Source organism: Puma concolor, chromosome E3 (assembly GCF_028749965.1).
Source record: "Puma concolor isolate L17-30 chromosome E3, mPumCon1.1.hap2, whole genome shotgun sequence".
In the NCBI taxonomy this organism is placed as follows: Eukaryota; Metazoa; Chordata; class Mammalia; order Carnivora; family Felidae; genus Puma; species Puma concolor.
Genome location: NC_141682.1, coordinates 29,745,225 through 29,764,878, shown reverse-complemented (window position 1 = coordinate 29,764,878; position 19,654 = coordinate 29,745,225). Strand labels below are relative to the sequence as shown.

The 19,654-nt window shown below is 50.7% G+C and overlaps 1 protein-coding gene across 4 annotated transcripts in view; it reads left to right on the top strand.

Moving 5' to 3' along the window:
* Positions 1 to 19,654, top strand: part of ABCC1 (ATP binding cassette subfamily C member 1 (ABCC1 blood group)) — a 141,926-nt gene that overhangs the window by 39,266 nt on the left and 83,006 nt on the right. For all 4 annotated transcript variants that reach the window (XM_086692999.1, XM_086692998.1, XM_086693001.1 and 1 more), the window contains 4 exons: positions 4,256 to 4,432; positions 6,467 to 6,592; positions 10,059 to 10,196; positions 11,132 to 11,257. In XM_086692999.1, the coding sequence (XP_086549125.1) occupies positions 4,256 to 4,432; positions 6,467 to 6,592; positions 10,059 to 10,196; positions 11,132 to 11,257 (567 nt within the window). The remainder of the gene's footprint in view (positions 1 to 4,255; positions 4,433 to 6,466; positions 6,593 to 10,058; positions 10,197 to 11,131; positions 11,258 to 19,654) is intronic.

Below are 19,654 nucleotides of genomic sequence, written 5' to 3'. Positions count from 1 at the left end.
CAGTGTAGGATGACCTTTCAGATCTGTTATTATTATTATTATTTTTTTTTTTAATTTTTTTTCAGCGTTTTTTATTTATTTTTGGGACAGAGAGAGACAGAGCATGAACGGGGGAGGGGCAGAGAGAGAGGGAGACACAGAATCGGAAACAGGCTCCAGGCTCCGAGCCATCAGCCCAGAGCCCAACGCGGGGCTCGAACTCACGGACCGCAAGATCGTGACCTGGCTGAAGTCGGACGCTTAACCGACTGCGCCACCCAGGCGCCCCTCAGATCTGTTATTAAGTGAGAAAAGCTGGGCGCCCAGCTGGCTCAGTTGAAAGGGCATGTGACTATTGATGTCAGGGTCCTGAGTTTGAGCCCCACGTTGGGTGCAGAGAGTACTTCAATAAACTTAAAAAAAAATTCTTCAGAGAAAAAAGCAAGGGACAGAACAGTGTAAGGAGTATGTGGCCTTCCATTTGGTAACAGAAAATATGTATTTTTGTTAATATACACGCATAAAATAGTTTCTGGCAGGATGCACAAAAAACAATAATGGTTGCTCCTACAGATAGGACCTAGGGACTCGGGGTGGGAAGATGGCTGGTCACTTTTCCTTTTTCAAAAGAAATAAAATTAAGTTCTCAAGAATAAGACCTCTAGGGGCGCCTGGGCGGCTCAGTCAGTTGAGCATCCAACTTCAGCTCAGGTCATGATCTCACAGTTTGTGAGTTTGAGCCCCACGTCGGGCTCTGTGCTGACAGCTCAGAGCCTGGAGCCTGCTTTGGATTCTGTGTCTCCCTTTCTCTCTGTCCCTCCCCTGCTCACTCTCTCTCTCTCTGTCAAAAATAAATAAACATTTAAAAAAATTAAAAAAATAAAAGGAATAAGACCTCTATTTTATTGATTAAAATCAGCGTCTGATATTTTTTTAAAAAGCGAGATACAGAATGGGTTATGTATTGTGCTTTCTGGGGAAACAAAATAGTGTATCTGGAAGATACTTGGGTGTTAGCAATGGTAGTTTTGCCTGTGGGGTGGAATGGGGGCTGCAGATTCGGGGAGGGAGGCTTCTCTTTCACCACATGTATGCCGTTGTGTGTGATTTGAAAAATTTTTAGCTCCTAGAATTAACACAGAGAAACATGGCTGGATGCTTGGGTGGTTGGGTGCGTGGGTGGGTGGTTGATGGGTGGGCATGTGTGCATGCATGGTTGCATTTGTAGAGGATGGGTGGATGGGTGGATGCATGCTTGGGTGGGTAGGTGGAGGAGTTGGTGCACGGATGGGTGAGCGGGTAGCTGGCTAGATAGACTAGTGGATGGATGATGTGTGGACGGGCTCATGGATGGGGGGGGTAGGTATGTATCTGGATGCATGAATGGATGTCTGGATACGTAAGGTAACTTGGCTGCGGTGGGTGGAAGGAAGCCCTGAGGGGGGGCCCGGAGGGCTGAAGCGGGGGAATGGTTAGGAAATGGCTGCGGGAGTCCAGGCAAGGAATAATTGGGGATGTCTCACACGAACCGACCTTCTGGTATACCTAAGTGCCTACATTAAGGCGCAGCATTGTGTTTCACTAGAAGGCCACATTCCTTTGGAATGAGCTTTTTCTGGCAACTGGTCAAGGAACGGCTCTGTATGTAACACAACCGCCAGCATTTCAATCTCGTTTGCACCACCCCCTGAAGAATTACAAGTGGCGTGAAAGTAGTTAAAATAATGGGTCTTCGACATAAATCATTCTTTTTCCTGATCACGTTCTTGTTGACAAGGCCGTCTTCCACATGCCCAAGTCCCCAGAGGCATGACTTTTGTCCTTTTTCGGGTTTCTTTGTGTCTAGAAGTTTCCCAGCTAACCCCTTTGTGTGTGGTGACCTTTTTAAGTTTATTTTTCAATGATTTCTTGTTCTTGGTTCCGGAAAAAATAATTGTTGATATCGTAGAATAATTACACCTCAGAAGAAGCCGTTCAGGTGCCTCGTTAATACCCAGAGCTCCCTCACTTGCTCACTCTTTTTAAAAGTCAAATCCTTTCTTTTTATTAAGCATCTTAATAACCATTTTGAAGCGTAGACTTGAGTAGCGTTAAGTATATTCACGTTGTTGTGTATAACGAGGTCTCTTTTCTGAGAAGCTCGAAGCTTGTAGTTCGATCAGATAGTCAAACGTGCTTTTTAAGTGAAATGATCTTTCTGTTCCCATTACCTTCTTGTTTTTTCAATGTTCTTTGATGTGGCTTTAAGGCTTGTCACGGAGCCCTAAGATTCCAGGTTCCTTGGAGTTCCTTGGTGGTCTCGCTGAACTGAATGTGTGGAGGCAGTTGGGATCGGGGATCTCTGGAGCTTTCTGGAAGGCACGTCGGCCAGTGGTGGGGAGAGATTGCTGGGTGAGAAGTAGGCTGCATGGGGCCTTGACCTTGTCCTAACCTGGCGACGGCTGTAAAACAGGATTTTGGGTTCCGTGCTGCCAGACTTTCCTGCTTTTCTGAGAGAAGCCAGATCTAAGTTTTTTCATGAAGTTTCCCGATTTTGGATGTTGGCAGCTAAGCGAAGATGATTTTTAAAAGCGTGCGAAAACAGGAGTAACGACAAACTGTCTCTGGGCCGAATTGGCCTGAGGGCCACCTGTTTTAGACCTCTAATCTTACCTGACCCAGTCATGGTAGAAATAGGAAATTAAGACCCACGGGTTGGGGAGTAACTTTCCCAAAGTTGTGTAACTGGTCAGTGGTCAAATCAGGACTCGAATTCAGTTCTTCATTATAGAAGTCCTAACTGTTGGTTGAAAGTTTTTTTCCTGGGCAGATAAACCCATTCTGTTGATTACGTGTCTGGCTACTTATCTGTTTGACATGTTTCTTTTTTTTTTTAATTATTTTTTTCCAACGTTTATTTATTTTTGGGACAGAGAGAGACAGAGCATGAACGGGGGAGGGGCAGAGAGAGAGGGAGACACAGAATCGGAAACAGGCTCCAGGCTCCAAGCCATCCGCCCAGAGCCTGACGCGGGGCTCGAACTCACGGACCGCGAGATCGTGACCCGGCTGAAGTCGGACGCTTAACCGACTGCGCCACCCAGGCGCCCCGACATGTTTCTGTTTTAAGTTAAAAGCTTTTTATTTTAGAGGGTGCAAGTGAGGGAGAGGGGCAGAGAAAGAGAGAGCGAGAGAGTGAGAGAGCGAGAGAATATCTTAAGCAGGCTCCACCCTCTGCTTAGTGCTCAACACAGGGCTCCATCCCATGACCCTGGGCTCGATCCCACGACCCTGGGATCATGACCTTAGCCAAAATCCAGTCAGACATTCAACTCGCTGAGCCCTCCCGGGCGCTCCTATTTGGCATGTTTCTAATGAAATACATGTGGGTTTTTTAAAAAAAATAAACAATTAAACCAAATTTATTTCTGAGGCTGGATAACTTAGTGGTTCGGTGCAGGGACTTCCGAACCAAGTTGGCTGGGTTCGAATTGGGCTTCAGATCTTACCAGCGGGGTGATGCAGGAACGAATCACCAAACCTCTGTGTGCCTTAGCTTTCCCTCATGAAAGGGGAATGATGAAGTACTCACAGAATGAAGGGAGGCAATCCATATGAAGAACTTAGAATAGGGTCCCCTTAGTACAGAGGACTGTCGTTTGGGGGTTAGCCATGATGCCGATGCAGGTGATGCTAATGGTCGTGATCCTGGCAGTGGTGGGGATGAAGCAGACTTTCTAAAGCCCTCAGCTGACAAGATTGCAAAGTAGAATGATTCATGACGACCAAAGGATTCCTTAGCTGACAGGAGAATACCCTTCCGGGTTCCTCCAAATGGCAGTGCCCATCTCTTGTACGATTGTGGAACTTGGGACAGGTCCTAGGACCTCTTATGTGAGACAGGGCCTACCTCGATTCCTTCTTTCTTTAACGTTTAAGTTTATTTATTTTGAGGGCAGGAGGGGCAGAGAGAGAATCCCAAGCAGGTTACGAGCTGTCTGCGCCGAGCCCAACGCAGGGCTGAAACCCACAAAGTGGGAGGTCATGACCTGAGCCGAAGTGAAGCCGTCTGAGCCGACTGAGCCGTCCAAGCGCCCCTCTATTTCTTATTTTTTGTTTCATGGTCTTGCTGGCTCCTGGTCTCTCCAGTTTACGTGCGCTGCCTCAGAAGGCCTCAGGTGGACGGAGGGCCTTGTCTGTCTTCCTCAACCCGTCGTATCTAGCTTTGAACTCCATGCAGATGTTTGTGCCTCTTTGGTGCAGCCTCTTGACTGTGACCCTGTGTTTCTGTCCGCAGGAGTGGAGTGTCACATGGAACACCAGCAACCCCGACTTCACCAAGTGCTTTCAGAACACCGTCCTCGTGTGGGTGCCTTGTTCTTATCTCTGGGTCTGCTTCCCTTTCTACTTCCTCTATCTCTGCCACCATGACCGGGGCTACATTCAGATGACATATCTCAACAAAACCAAAACTGTGAGTCGCTTGGCATTTCCTCCTGGTGGGGGAGGTGGGGTGTGCTTGGGTGGGGGTGGCGGCTGTGAAGACTGACCTGCTTCTTGTACTTCATTGGCCCTGAGTTCCTTTTTCTAGAAGGCGGACGAGTGATGTGGTGGATAAAGGCTGAGGCTCTGGGTTCAGACGTGGGTGCAGACGCTGGCTCCTCGGCTCGCTGGCCGTATGACCCGAGGCTGTCATTTTTATTACCCCAAAAGTGTTGTTACCTTGACATAATTTCAAATTGCGGAAGCTCGGCAAGGAAGATCCCAGGAGCTCCCGCTAGCCCTGTACACCTGCTAGTCACGTTCACAATTTCTAACACGTTTCCACCTTTGTTTTGTGCTTTGCTCTGGCACTCTCCCTGGACGCGTTTATTTTTTCCTGAACCATCTGAGAATTGGAACCATCCCTGCCACATGGACCCTTGATTCTTCAGTGTGTCTTTTCTCAAAACAGGGATATTCTCTCACGTAATGGCAGTACAGTTAGTGGAGGCCATGGGCGTAATACTTGTAAAAAGAATCTACGGCCTGCGTCCGATTTTGTCACTTGTCCCAATACTGTCCTTTCCAGCGCCCCCACCCCCCTCCAACCCCAGCTCGGGATCCTGTCCAGATCCTGTGCTGCTTTTAGTCACGGGGGGTCTCTTTTGGTTTTCATATTTCCCAAGACTGATTTCCATAGAAAGAGGGAAACTTGAGTGGTTTCACCGAGGCTCTCCCTTTGCCCATAGGACCCTCATGGAAACCCGTCTCATTCATACCACGTGAAATGCTGTCAATTTCCCGGTCCTCAACTAGATCCAATGTCTTTCTCTTGAGCACTTTGTACTTTTTGGGGAGAGCAACGTCTCCCTTTAAAATGTTAAACAGGGGGCGCCTAGGGGACTCAGTCGGTTAGGCATCTGACTTGATTTCGGCTCAGGTCATGATCTCACAGTTTGTGAGTTCGAGCCCCACATAGGGCTCTGTGCTGACAGTGCGGAGTCTGCTTGGGATTCTCTCTCCCTCTCTCTCTGCCCCTCCCCTGCTCGTGCTCTCTCTCTCTCTCTCTCTCAAAATAAATCAATAAACTTAAAAAAAAACAAAACTGAGAAACAGTCTTTAAAAATTAAAAAAAAAAAAGTAAAACAGATTTTACCAAAAAACAAAACAAAAGCCTTGCCTAAAAGCCCTCCAGTAGCTTCTTACCACAGGGAATAAAATGTTCACAGTGGCCCAGCTTGATCTGGCCCCAGGTTCGTCTTCAGCCATCTACCGCACTCATTGCTCATTACGTAGCAACCATAAGCCAGTCACGTATGTTCATACCTCAGGGCTTTTGCACTTGCTGTTCTCTCTGCCGAAATTGTTCTTTCCTTCAGATAGCCACGTTTGGCTCACTACCTGTAGGTCACCAGATTGGAAAGGCCTTTCCTGACCACCCTGTGTCATGTGCTACCTTTTCATGTCGCTTACTCTCTCTGGTGTTCTATATTTTTCCAGTTTGTTTCTTGCCCATTTCTTCCCACGAGGGTCTCCGCTCCACAGAGGCACGGATTTTTCTGTGTTTTGTTCCCTGCTGTATCCTTGGCACTTTGAAAAGTATGTGGCCCTTAGTGGGCCCCCAGTGAACTTGGGTTGGATGCATGTTGTTTAATGAACGCTTATTATAGGAGGGGCCTTATGCAAGCATCCAGGGTGGCAGATGGAGGTCAGCCGTAGACTGAGATCTTGAGTTGTCAGGGGAAGGGAAGAGCAGTGCACGGACAACGAGAGTATGAGAGGGTATGAGAGGACGTCGTACTCTGGTTACAAACTGGTGTGTGATGCCCCAGAGGGTGGCTCCCCCTCCCCAGGACTTGCGCGTGTTCCAGAGGGTGTGTGGTGTGCTATGTCTAAAGACAGCTGATGGTTGAGGGCTTGACTGGTCCCTCCAAGGCTGAGCTTTTTGGTGGGGAGTTGTGGGACAGGGGGTGCTAGGGAAAGTTCCATTGCTGTCCCTTGTAAGACGTGTGTACTTCTTTTCCAGGCCTTGGGATTTTTGCTGTGGATCGTCTGCTGGGCAGACCTCTTCTACTCTTTCTGGGAAAGAAGTTGGGGCAAATTCCTGGCCCCAGTGTTTCTGGTCAGCCCAACCCTCTTGGGCATCACTATGGTAAGTAGGAGCCAGCCGTGTACCAGGCCCCACGGAGACCAAAACTAGCAGCCAGCGTTTAGAAATTCGGGACACCTGGGTGGCTCTGTCGGTTAAGCGTCCGGCTCAGGTCGTGATTTCATGGGTTCGTGAGTTCGAGTCTCGCCTCTGGCTCCCCACTGACCGTGCAGAGCCTGATTGGGATTGTGTCTCTCCCTCTCTCTCTGTCCCGCCTCTGCTCATCCTCTCTCTGTTTCTCAAAGTGAATGCATAAACTGAAAAAAGAAATGAGAAGATCTCACATCTCCCGGTAAAAATCCAAAAATCTGGCTCCTCTTGAAAAAGTCACAGGCGGCACCAGCAGCCTCCTAGTTTTCTCGGGCCAGGAGTTGGAGACAAGACCGACGCAGTTCCTGTCCTCATGGAGTATATGTCTGGTTGTGCGAACAGACACTCGACGAATGAGTCCCCAAAAAGACACAAAATGTTTGCTCTTGTGCAAAGCACTGCAAGGGTGAAGTTTGGCAAATGTATTGGGTCTGGGGGCTAGGCAGGAAGGGGTGATGGAGCTGAAGCTGAAGGATGAGCAGGATGTTACAAAGTTGCATAGTCTGCGGGCAGAGGACTCTCCATTTGGAGAGAATAACACGTGCAACAGTCCTGGGGTCACAGGAAGAAATGGAGAGTTGGCCTGTGTGGCTGAGGGAGAGGGAGTAAGAGTGGGGGAGGGCAGCTGGGACGGCAGCAAGGGCAGAGGGCTGACCTCATAGGACCTTGAGCTTCAGGTTAAGTGGGTTTGGTTTTGTTCTTCATTCCCAAACTTGGGTTGTAAAACTTCCTTGCGCCATGGGCCCCTTTCTCCCTGGCCAGTCAGGTCTCAGGATAATGTCCTTAACACAAATGCATAGGAGCACAGAGGACACCCTTCAGGCACACACATTGATATATGTGAAGAATTTGTGATTACATTTATGTTTCCACTTGAGGTTTAACTTACATGTGGTAGGACTCACTTTTTCTTCTTAAATAAGTTCCTAAGTTTTGATAAACCCACTTACACTGCCAGCTCCACAACCGAGATCCGCAGCAGCCCATTACCCCCAAAAGTTCCGTCATGCTGCCCCCCCTTTGTGGGCAGCCCCAACCTCCACACCCCTGTCCCCTGGCAACTACTGGTGTGTTTTCTGTCCGTGTCACTTTGCCTTTTCCAGAACGTCATGTGAATGGCACTCTGCTGGCTGGGGCAGTTTGAGGCTGACTTCTCTGACCTGTTGTGTGAATCCAGAGAGGTTTTTTTGTTTTTTTTTCAAGCTGCTCAGTGTATTTGGTGGCATGGTTTTGCCATACAGTGTTTATCCATTGTTGAGTAAAACCAGTTAGCAAAAGGGGTGTGTGTGTGGCTCAGTCGGTTAAGCATCCCAGTCTTGATGTCACGGTCATGAGACAGAGCCCCAAGACTGGCTCTGCTCTGGGCATGGAGGCTGCTTAAGATCTCTCCCTCTCCCTCTGCCCCTCCCCTGCGCACATTCTGTCATTCATAAATAAAATAAAATAAATAAATAAATAAATAAATAAATGCAGTGAAAGATTAAGAAGCAAAATAGATATATGCATTTCAAATCAAGATCTACCAGCGGGTAGGATGCCTCTGTAATTCCCGAGCAGTGATAACTATATGTGATAGTTGGACATGTAACGTCTTCAATTGTATATTTTCAGATAGGATTTCTTTTAAAATTTTCTTTTTTAATGTTTCTTTTGGCGAGAGCATGAGCTGGGGAGGGGCAAAGAGAGGGAGACACAGAATCCGAAGCAGACTCCAGGCTCTGAGCTGTCAGCACAGAGCCCGATGCGGGGCTCGAACTCATGAACTGTGAGATCATGACCTGAGCCGAAGTCGGACGCTTAACCGACTGAGCCACCCGGGCACCCCTTCAGGTGGGATTTCTAATGGTGACAGTGTCCCAGGTACTACTAATACTACGTGGTTTATTGCCATCACTCACAGCTGGGGATGCTGATGAGAGAAAGTGAAGCTATAGATGTTTTCCTGTCCAAGTTCATGGATCTCTGGGTCCCAGCCACAGCCCGTCCTTGGACCCCAGGTTGAAACCCCAAGTCCTGAAGGGAGAGGTTTTGAGCGAGGGTGTGTCACGCCTGGCTCTGTGTATTGAAAAGCTGACTGTGGCCTCTGAGTGGAGAACGGATTGAATTGTTGGGGCAGAACTGGAAGCTGGGAGTCCAGTGGGGGGCCCGTGGGGTGACCCAGAGTGTTGGGAGGGGGCTGAGGCCAGGGTGAGCAGTGGCTAAAGTGAGGATCTGCCTTGATGGCAGATCTGCAAGTTTCTGATAGATTGTAGGGAGTGAGAGAGATTCCCCGCCCCCCCCCCCCCCACCCGAGGTGCATAGATGAGGACAGACAGGCGGTTGTGTTTCTGGGGAGTAAGGGCAGGGGCCGTGGGTGACCCTTCAGCTCCTCGTGACTGGCTTTGGGGACACGCCTCGGGAGGCCAGCTCTGCCTGTCTGGAGAATGACCGTGGCAGTTCCTTCTGTAGAGGAAAAAGTAGTTTTATCATTTGTTTTCTCTCCCTGATCGTAAAATCGGTGTGAAATGGAAGTAATAGCCTCAGGTGTCAGGAATGACATAAAATCCCATTCTCCCCCGCCAGCCATCATTCTCATAAAGTCCCCTGTAGGTGACATGCGTAATTGTAGGTAGATTAAAAGTAAGCTTCATTTCCTTTTGAAGGAGAACAGTTACCACTGTTGCCCAGAGAAGAATTCTTCCCAGTCAGGGATGGGATTTGAACACAGGTCTTCCTACCTGTAAATAAAGGCTTGGCCCACTGCCTGTTTTTGTCAATAAAGTTTTATTGGCACTCAGCCATGCCCATTCATTCAAGAAAAAGTGGGCCTATGTCTGTTCCAAAAAACATTTTTTTAATGTTTACTTATTTTTGAGAGACAGAGACAGAGCATGAGCAGGGGAGGAGCAGAGAGAGAGAGGGAGACACAGAATTCGAAGCAGGCTCCAGGCTCTGAGCTGTCAGCACAGAGCCCGATGTGGGGCTGGAACCCACCAACGGTGAGATCATGACCTGAGCCAAAGTCGGAGGCTTAATCGACTGAGCCACCCAGGTACCCTGCCTACATCTGTTCTAAACTGAGCTTCCCCCCCAACTTTTCATCCTGCCCCAGATCTATTCATGATCTTCTTAAATTCCCACAACCTTCAAGTTAGATGCTATTGGCATTTCCATTTTGCAGATGAGGCAGCGGAAGCTCAGAGAAGCTCAGTGAGTTGCTCAGGGTCACCCAGCAAGGTGAGAGCGGAGCTGGTCCTGGAGCCAGGTCCCCCCACCCAGGCTGTTTTTTGCACCACTGAGCTGAGGACAGCGCTGATCCAGTCCTGACAGCTGCCGGGATTGTGGGCGGCCGTGGGGCCCGGTCTTGTGACAACTCCTGTTGTATGCTTCTCTCTTCCAGCTGCTTGCTACCTTTTTAATTCAGCTCGAGAGAAGGAAGGGAGTCCAGTCCTCAGGGATCATGCTCACTTTCTGGCTTGTAGCCCTACTGTGCGCCCTTGCCATCTTGAGATCCAAAATCATGACTGCCTTAAAAGAGGTAAGTGGTGGCCTCGAGCGGCCCTTGGGAAAGGTGCTTATTCCTTCCAGCTTATGCGGAAATCGTGCATTGCCCTGGGATCCAGACAATGAATAGTATATGGGCCCAGCTTCTTCCCCCAGGGATTTTGCTAGCTCATTCAGCCTTTCATCTAGAACCTTCTTTCTTCAGAGCCCCATTTACTTGTGTAGCTTCAGGGGCTCATGTGGGTTCTCTAGGGGTGGGAGCCCCAGACAGGTGCACACCACCCTCTGAGCCCCAGTCAGCAGTGAACAGCAAGGCAAGTCAACTGTAGATAATCTTCAGTGTGCACCAGAGCTGAGCGGGGAGTGGTGTTCGCAGAGCGGCTGCCCCCCTAGGGGGCCCGATACTTGACCAAGGTTTTTTTCCGCGAAGAATCTTACCGACTGCTGACAATTACTCCGACAGGGTTTCTGAGCCTCAGCACTAATGGACATTTTGGACCGGAGATGTCTTTGTTGTAAGAGACTGTCCTGACCTTTGTAGGATGTTTGCGGGGCATCCCTGGCCTCTGCCCATGGATTCCAGTAGCAGACCCCAAGTTAGGGTGAACAGAAATGTCTCCAGATGCTAGTAGATGTTCTTTGGGAGGCAAAATCCTCTGTGATTGAGAACCACTGATCTGTTTATCCATGGAGAAACTCAAGTGCACAGAGGCTGAGTGAATTGACGAAACCCCGTGGCCAGTACGAGCAGGGCCAGGCCTTGAACGTGGGCTGGTTAACTCTCAAGCCTGAGCCTCCTTTTGCCACATTGGATGCCCTCACCAGGCATCCGGGAGCACACCGTGATGGGACTGCCTCTCTTCTGTTAGGGCAGGAAAGCTTGTTACTGGGTCTGCACCTGCTCCCTGGCCTCTGCAGGCTGCTTCCAGAAAGTGACCTTCTCTTCCTCCTTCCTTGCCACACTTCTAGGGTGCTGAAATTGACGTGTTTCGCGATGTCACTTTCTACATTTACTTTTCCCTCGTGCTGATTCAGCTCGTGTTGTCCTGCTTCTCGGACCGATCGCCTCTGTTCTCTGAAACCATCCACGACCCGGTAAGTGTGATCGGAGACACGGGTGTGTGTGTGTGTGTGTGAGAGAAATATTATACGGTGTTAGCTAACATCGATTAGACACTTGTTCTGTGACAGTATCATCCACGTGGGATTTCGTTCCATCTTCCCCCCCTACCCCGCCAAGGCCCAGAGAGAGAGGTAACATCCTCCTTCCCACTCTACAGATGGAAAAACTGAGGCCTCTGTGTGGCTAGGGGGAGTTAAGGAAGGAATCTGCTTCATACTTGTAAACGTCTGTGTCTTACAGGCCTGCTGGTTTGATCATTTGGTTGCCATAGCGATTTTAGAAAATGTGAGCAAAACATTTAAACGTGAAGATATTTCCCCTTCTAACAATGCAGGTTTTCTAGAATAACGAGAAGTTGTGTCACTATTCGGGCCATTGCCCCCCACAGCATTACTTGAGCTCCGCGGAGGAGTGCGGCCCTAGTCTACACGGTGCCCAGCACTCCCTCTTGTATTACACAGTCTGCTTCCTTCTGTCGTGGTATGTCCCTGGCCCTTGAGGGATTTGAGTTTGAGACCCTGAGTCTCTTGTGTTATTTTGAGGGAAGCAGGAATCTTCTCTGGACCAGTGGGTGTGAGTGGGTGCAGTGGAAATGACCAGTCTTCCTGTTGACAGAATAAAAGGGAACATAGTCGTTGACCACTGTTGCCTCCGTTCTTCCTCCTGGCTTCCCCCTTTTCCTTCCTCTTTGCCCCTCTCCCTCCTTCTCCTGCTTCTTCCCTCCCTCGTTCCATCTGGTGCCAAGTGTCAGGCCCCGGTCTGGGCACAGGGCTGTGGCAGTGCCTAACACAGAGATCTTGCCCACCTCACGCTTATGTTGTCATGTGGGCCGGAGAGACAGTCTGTAACCCTGGACCCAAGTGTATATCAGTCAGGTGGCAGTGAATCTTGAGGAGGAGAGGAAAGCATGGAGAAGAAATGCATGTGATGGTTGAGGGTTGTGTGCAGTTTCGAGTTGATAGGAGCCATCAGGGAAGGCCTCCCTCATGAAACCTCACTGCAGTGCGGGAGCGAGCTGAGCAAATACCAGATGAAGAGTGGTCCAGGTGGGGTTGGCAAGTGCAAAGGCCCTGGGGCAGGAGCTGCCATGGACTGTCAAGGGAGCAGCAGGAAAGGCCAGTGTGCCTGGAGCAGCGAGAGGCCACGGAGGGCTAAGACGTGGCGTCTCAGAGGTGGGGACCATCGCCTGCAGTTGTGTGAGCCATTGGACTTTACTCTGAGTGGGAGGGGAACCTTTGGAGCATTTATTTGACGCTTTGTTCGTGGCTAGTCAGCTGTTAACTGGCGAAATGGCAGCAAGGGCAGTTCTTAGCTGCTGCGATTCTCTGGGGTTTGGCCTGAGCCTCATCAAAAGGCTGAGGCTGCCTTCGTAGGGGGACGAAGGCAGCTGTGGGGAATTGGCTCTGAGGAGCCGAGTTTTTACGTCTAAAAAACATAGGTGTGCGTGTTTGCATATGTGCATGTTGTTGTATGTGTGCATGTGCATCTGTTTTCGTTCACGTGTGCGTGTGCATATGCGCGTTAGCGTGTTCTTGGTTGCGTGTGTGTGTTTGTACGTGTGCAGAGTTCACAAGGGCAGCGACGACGCCTGGGGCGCCCACTGGATCCCGGCTCACGCCTGCCACAAAGGAGGAGAGGGGCTCACTTGTGTGTGGCTGCCGTGTCTCCTGCTGAGCAGGGTTTGTGCGCATGGCGGTGGGTGTTGGTCGGCGGCATGTCCCCATCAGGAAACCTTTATTTATTTATTTTCAATTTATTATGTTTTTTTACATTGATTTTTGAGAGACAGAGTACAAGCGGGGGAGGGGCAGGGAGAGAAGGAGACGCAGAATCGGAAGCAGGTTCCAGGCTCCGAGCCGTCAGCACAGAGCCCGACGCGGGGCTCGAACTCACAGACCGCGAGATCGTGACCTGAGCTGAAGTCGGACGCTTAACCAACTGCGCCACCCAGGCACCTCGGGAGAGGGAATTTCTGATGTCTGGTTCCCTCTGGGGATCTGGATAAAAACTCCTTTTTTTTCTTTCCCCGGGTGCCCATACATTAGGGTGGTTCGTAGAGCTGGCTTCTTCCTCCGTTGTGCTTTCTGCGTTCCCAGCAGCCTGGGCCTTGGGCCTGCTCTGCCACACTGGGGCAGCTGGAGGCTGGGTTGCCCAGGACTGGGACGCTCCGTCTCTTGTCCCCAACCATTCAGTTTTAGGAGTCTAAGCTTACAGAGATGGTTGGACCGTTAGACCCTAACTCACACCCTGAATCTGATGGTGACAGCACGAAGCCTGCTTGGGATCTCTCCGTCTCCCTCTCTCTTTCTGCGCACTCCCGCTCTCAAAATAAAAAAACTAGTAGTTTATTGTTACGTTTCATAGTCCTGGCTGTTGCCCAGGCTCAGCTGCGGTTCTCCCTCGGGGTTTCCCTGATGGTAGCAGTGGGAAGGCGGCTTCTCACTCGCTGGGCTGGTGGTTAGCACCAGCCCCTGGCCGGAGCCTCAGCTAGGGTTGACGGTCCATGTCAGGGTGGTCTGGGTGACCTCACAGTGTGGTGGCCCTTGTCTGAGAATGAGTGTTCCTAGAGAGAGTGCCAGGTGGAAGCTGTGTCACCTCTTACGACCCAGTCCCAGATTTCACACAGTGTCACTCCTGCCACAGTCTGTTGACGGAGGCATTCACAGAAGTCAGCCTGGGTTCGAGGGCTGGGGACACAGACCCCGCTTCTAGATGGGGGAGCGGTCAGGTCTCATTCTAAGACGAACTCATGAGATGGCAGATAATGTCTGGCCCTCTTTGGACAATGCAGTCTGCTGTGTACCCGCAGGAAGCTTGTGGCCTCGTGGGGGACAGCCATTGAACGGGTGGGCAAACAGCCGTGTACCTGCAGTTGAGGTGCAGGCTGGGAAGGCTGGGAATCAGCTTATGGGACTTAGATTTGTGACCCCAGGCAAGTCCCTCCTCCTTTCAGGACCTCAGTGTTCCCTTCTTGAAAGTGGGTTGAGCCCCATTTGGTGCTGGGATCTGAGGCCGGTGATCAGGGGGAGGAGGACACCGTTAGGTGCTTTCTCTGCCTGTCTCCCCATTATCCTCAGGGCTCCCATCATAGTGGAGCTCAGAAGATGGGGAGAGCCCAGCCCCAGCTGCTGTCCTGACTTCGGAGCCGCAGTCACATGTTGTCTGTGCACACAGGGAGCAGTCAGCCTTGCCCTGGGGTGGCCAGGGGCAGGTGGGGCCTGGGTGGAAGCTGGCAGCACTGGGCTTCTCCAGGCTCGCTCCTGCTGAGTCACCAAAGTCGGCCTCCTCTCCAGCTGGCCCTGTGCCCTTTGCATGACTCAGACAGCTGTGTTGGCCCTGGTTTTTCCTTGGGGCTGCTCCCCTCTGTACCTCCAGGCCCTGGGCTGCTTGGAATCTGGGAGCGGCTCATCTAGCCTTCCAGGGCTCTCTTGGGGTTCCTGTCTGGCCCTTTCTGTGATCCTTGTTGGCCCCAAGGCTGCTGCTTAGAATGGGGCCCGTGAAAGGAGGGAGGTGTTTCCTTTTGCCCTTGGAGGCATCAACGGCAAATGTGGTCATATAGTGGACCCCCACTCCTCAAAGTGGGGTCTTTGGACCGACGGCACTGGCATTCCCTGGGTGCTGTTAGAAATCCAGAGTCCTGGGCCCACTGAGCCCTGCTGGGTCATAGCCTCATTTTAGCAGGATCTACGGGTGGTGCACGGTTGAAAAGCATTGGTTTAGGACATTTAAAACGCATGTAAAACTGCCCAGCTCATTTGGCATAAGAGGTAGTTTTAGTCCTGTCCATAAATATGGGAAATATTTCCCCCGGCACTTTTGCTGTGAACGCAGAAAGTGAGTACCCATCCACTCTCCAGTTCGACTCTACAGTTAACATTGTGCTCAACTTGCTTTATCACATATCTGGCCAACCAGCCAGCCAACTGGCTCATTTTTTTGGTATCTGAAACGTACTTTGAAATACTTAGTATGCGTTACCCAGACATTTGCACCATGCAAACCACTAGCCAGAGTGCAGTATCTGTATATGCTTCTGTTTTATGTTTCTCTTAAAGCAGAATTTGCATAGTGAAATTCCTGAATGTAAAAGTTACCGGTTGAGGAGTTGTGACAAATGAGTAATAGCCCAAGCCCTTATCAAGCTACAGAACACTACCAGGACCCCAGAAAGTTCCCTCCTGCCCTTCATGGTCAGTCTTGACCCCTCATACAATAGAGGCAGCCACTGAACATGAACTGCTTTATGAACGCATCGTAAAGTCTGTTTAAAAAAAAATTTTTTTTTAATGTGTATTTATTTTTGAGAGAGAAAGAGCATGAGCAGGGAAGGGGTGGAGAGAGAGGGAGTCACAGAATCCGAAGGAGGCTCCAGGCTCTGAGCTGTCAGCACAGAGCCCAACACAGGGCTGGAACTCGAGAACGGCGAGATCATGACCTGAGCCGAAGTCAGACGCTTGACCGACTGAGCCATCCAGGCGCCCCTCATGAAGTCTGTTCTTAAGGCTTCTCTCATTTATGCTGTTGGTCACAGTGGTTTGGTATTGTGCAGGGGTGCAGGGTGGAGGGGCTCTGGATACTGAAATGAACAAACTTGACCGTTGAGGAGGGGGCACTGGCCAAATAAACCAAGAGCTGTGGACAGTGGGGCTCCGAGGCAGGAAAGTGCTGGGGGCTGAGGGGCTGGAGGAGAGGTTCCTAACTCAGCCTGAGGCTCCAGGGCCAGCGTCCAGGGGAGGGGAGTCCTGAGTCTGAGAAACAAGAGGCGTCGGCCGGGCTTGTAAGGCCGGACGGGACGGGGCTCCCGGTCGAGGAACCAGCACGTAAAAGGGTCCAGCTGTATAAAGGACCTTGTAGGTGTTTGGGGAACTGCAGGGTTCTGCTTGGTTGGTTCGGGGGTGAGCTTGCAAAATCAAGGGTAGAATTGCATGTCACCATGAAGACTTGGGATTTGGCCATGTTGGAAGATTCTCAGCGTGGGGGGGGGGGGTGTGTGTGACACACTCAGGTTGCAGGTGTTTTCGGGGACCCCTCTGGCTGAAAGTAGGAGGGTGCCTGGGACACGGAGGGGCTGGTGGCACTTTTATAGCCAGCTCAGCAGCTCAGGCGGGTCAGGAGGAGGGCGGAGCCAGTCAGTGACCCTGTGTGTTGTGTTTTTAAGTTTCTTAGTCCTTGAAGCCTCCTGATGAGGCAGGGCTGTGAGTCTCATCTTATACATCAGGTTACTGAGGGCCAGAGTGGTGAAGTGTCTTGCCTGAGTTCACCAGGCTGGATCAGAAGCTCTTCCTCAGGGTTGGCACACCTGAGTGTGTATTTCTTGGAAGGCCCTGGGAGCACCCCCAGACTTTGAGTCAGTAGCTCTTGGCGGGACCCATGCATTTGCAATTCTAACAGCTTCCCAGGCACCGTGAATGCTGGCACTGGAGGGCCATGTCGGAGAACCCCTGCTGTAAGCCGTATGGCTGTGTCATCCTCCCCTTACTGCTGGGCATCTGGGTGGTGCAGAGTTCGAGTGACCGGCAGGAGACTAAAAGAGTCAAAACCAGAAACGCTGAGCGGGGATCCCGAGCATTTCTGACCAAAAGGCCAGAGTGCTGAAAGGCCCGTTCCCCAAACTGCCTGGTGGGAGACAATGAATGACCAGCTCTTAAAGAACCAGTGCTGGGGCTGTTGTACCAAATTGGTTTAAGCCACGTGGGTTTTGGCCAAATCGCCGGGTGCCAGATACAGATGCCAAAGAATGTGGCTCTCTCTGTACGTTGCATAAATCAGACTCTCCCTCTGCCTTCATCCAGGGCTTGTCTGAATTACTCTCCTTTCTAGGTGAATGGGGGACCAGTGAATAAGCTTCCTACATGCAGGGACAGGAGTTAGCTCTGCTTCAGCCTCCAAGGCTGGGAAACCCCCTCACTGACAGCGTTGCCATTCATGAGTCACGTCAGAATGTTCTGCTTGGTTTCCATTGAATGGAATGCGGTCTGGGTTCTCATCCAGCGCCCAGCCCACTTCTTTTTCTTTTTTTTACATTATCGGTTCTTGGGGCGCCTGGATGGCTCCATCAGTTAAGCATCTGACTCTTGGTTTTGGCTCAGGTCATGATTTCAGGGATTTGTGAGTTTGAGACCCGCGTCGGGCTTTGTACTGATGGCATAGAGGCTGCTCGGGATTCTCTCTCTCCACTCTCCCCTGCTCGTGCCGTCTCTGTCTCTCTCTCTCAAATAATAAATAAATAAACGTAAAAAATTACCGGTTCTTGACTACTTTAGAGCTCAAGTTGTTTTTATCAGATAAAGCCTTCTATGTCAGATAGGGGCTTCCAGAAACCAGATTCCAACTTACCTGTTTCCTTTTCTGCACGGCAGTGGGGACCTTCTGTCAGCTTGACATGACTCCTAATAATCTGAAAATCCCGGGGTGCCTGGGTGGCTCAGTTGGTTAAGTGTCCAGCTTCAACTCAGGTCATGATCTCACGGGTCGTGGATTTGAGCCCCGCGTCCAGGTCTGAGCTTTCGGATTTTGTGTCTCCCTCTCTCTCTCTCTTCCCCTCTCCCACTCATGCTCTGTCCCTGTCTCTGTCCCTCTCTCTCTCTCAGAAATAAATAAACATTAAATAAACTTAAAAAAAAAAAAACCTGAAAATCCCTGTTTGGATTCAAAGGAGGGGGGAAGTGACTGGGACAAAGCTCTTGGAGAGTGCAAATTAGAAACTGTGAAACGTTCTTGTAAATAATGTGATCTCACTGCTTTGGCAGGGTGCATTTTCTTGCAGCAGCTGGGATTTTTACTAGCTGGGGTGAGGATTCCTCTTTTCCCTCTGGGCCATCGTTTCTTGCAGTCTCAGGGGTACGACCCCCATTTGTATACAGTAGGGCGAAAAGGGAATGAACGTGCCTTCGATTATGCAGTCACAGTATTGCTTCCTTCTTGTGCCACGGCTGGAGTTGCCTGATTGTGAGAGAATGCCGGGATTGGTGAGCCCCCTGTGCGCATAGATGCCTAATGCCCTGCTGTTTGCACGGTGTCTCTGTGCAAATGAGAAAAAGACATTGTACCCCCTCCGGGTGGATGAGTTTGGGAACGGCCGGCCTCCTTCAGGCTGATGCAGCCCCTCAAAGGCACAAGACTCAGGGGTCTTGTTGAGCTGTGTCTCAGCCCCCACCTGCCCCTCAGCTGGGCATCTCTGTATGAGGTCTGTAACCCGCACAGCTATGCTCCGTGTCCTGTGGCAAGACTCAAGGAAGACTGGATTTGGAAGCAAACGGCCGTCACTTGAGCTCTGGTTTTACGCCTTAATAACCGCTGTCTCGGGGTGTTGTGGGCTCTGATGTAAGCAGGGCTTAGCCAGCTTATTCTGTAGAAAGCCAGATAGTAAATATTTAGGCTGTGTAGACCACGTAGTTTGAGGTGCACCTACTCACCTATGCCATTGTAGCTCAAAAGCAGATGCAGACGGTATGTAAATGAGTGGGCGTCACCGTGTGCCAATCAGATTTGACTATCAGCTATGTAAATGAGTGGGCGTCACCATGTACCCATCAGACTTGACTTTGCCAGCAGCCAGCCTGTGGGCCTTTCTTTGGCAACCCTTATGTGAAGCATCTGGTACAGTGCTTGGCGCATCGTGATGCTACGAGAAGTAGAAGATGGTACTATTGTTTCTACTGTTAGTATTAATCCCATTAATACCATTTCTCCCACAGTCACTCCGCACCAGGTACTATTCTAAGGACGTAACATGCTTTGTCTCATTTAAGCGCATCACCAGGTCCCTTGGCCAAGGTCGTCACGGCTAGTAAGTAGGTGGCAGGGCTGGGATTCAGAGCCTCTCTCTCACCTCCTTGCTGTTTTGTTGCCTCTCACATAAGCAACCCCCCTGGCCCCCTTCTCTCCTGGGACCTTCATTTTTTTCCTCTGGTGCAGCTCTCTCTGTTTACCCTTCTTTTTCCTTTTTTAAGTGTTTGTTTATTTTTGGGACTAAGAGCACAAGCAGGGGAGGAGCAGAGAGAGAAAGAGACGGAGACATAGAATTGGAAGAGGCTCCAGGCTTTGAGCTGTCAGCACAGAGCCCGACACGGGGCTGGAACTCATGAACCGTGAGATCATGACCTGAGCCCAAGTCGGACGCTTAACCACCCAGCCTGGCGCCCCTCTGTGTTTATACTTCTGTATTTATTTGCATCTTGGTTTGCTTACTGTTCATCCCCCCAAGCTGGGACGCGGTATTGGGTGGGGACCTCACTGTGTCGTGCATAGCCCTGTCCCCAGCCCGTAGCCATCTCCTGGCATATAAGCAGGCCCTCCCTAAACGTTTGCTCAAGAAATGAGTCATTGCCAGCTGTGCCCCCTCCCCCTCCCGCTCCCTGCCGGAACCC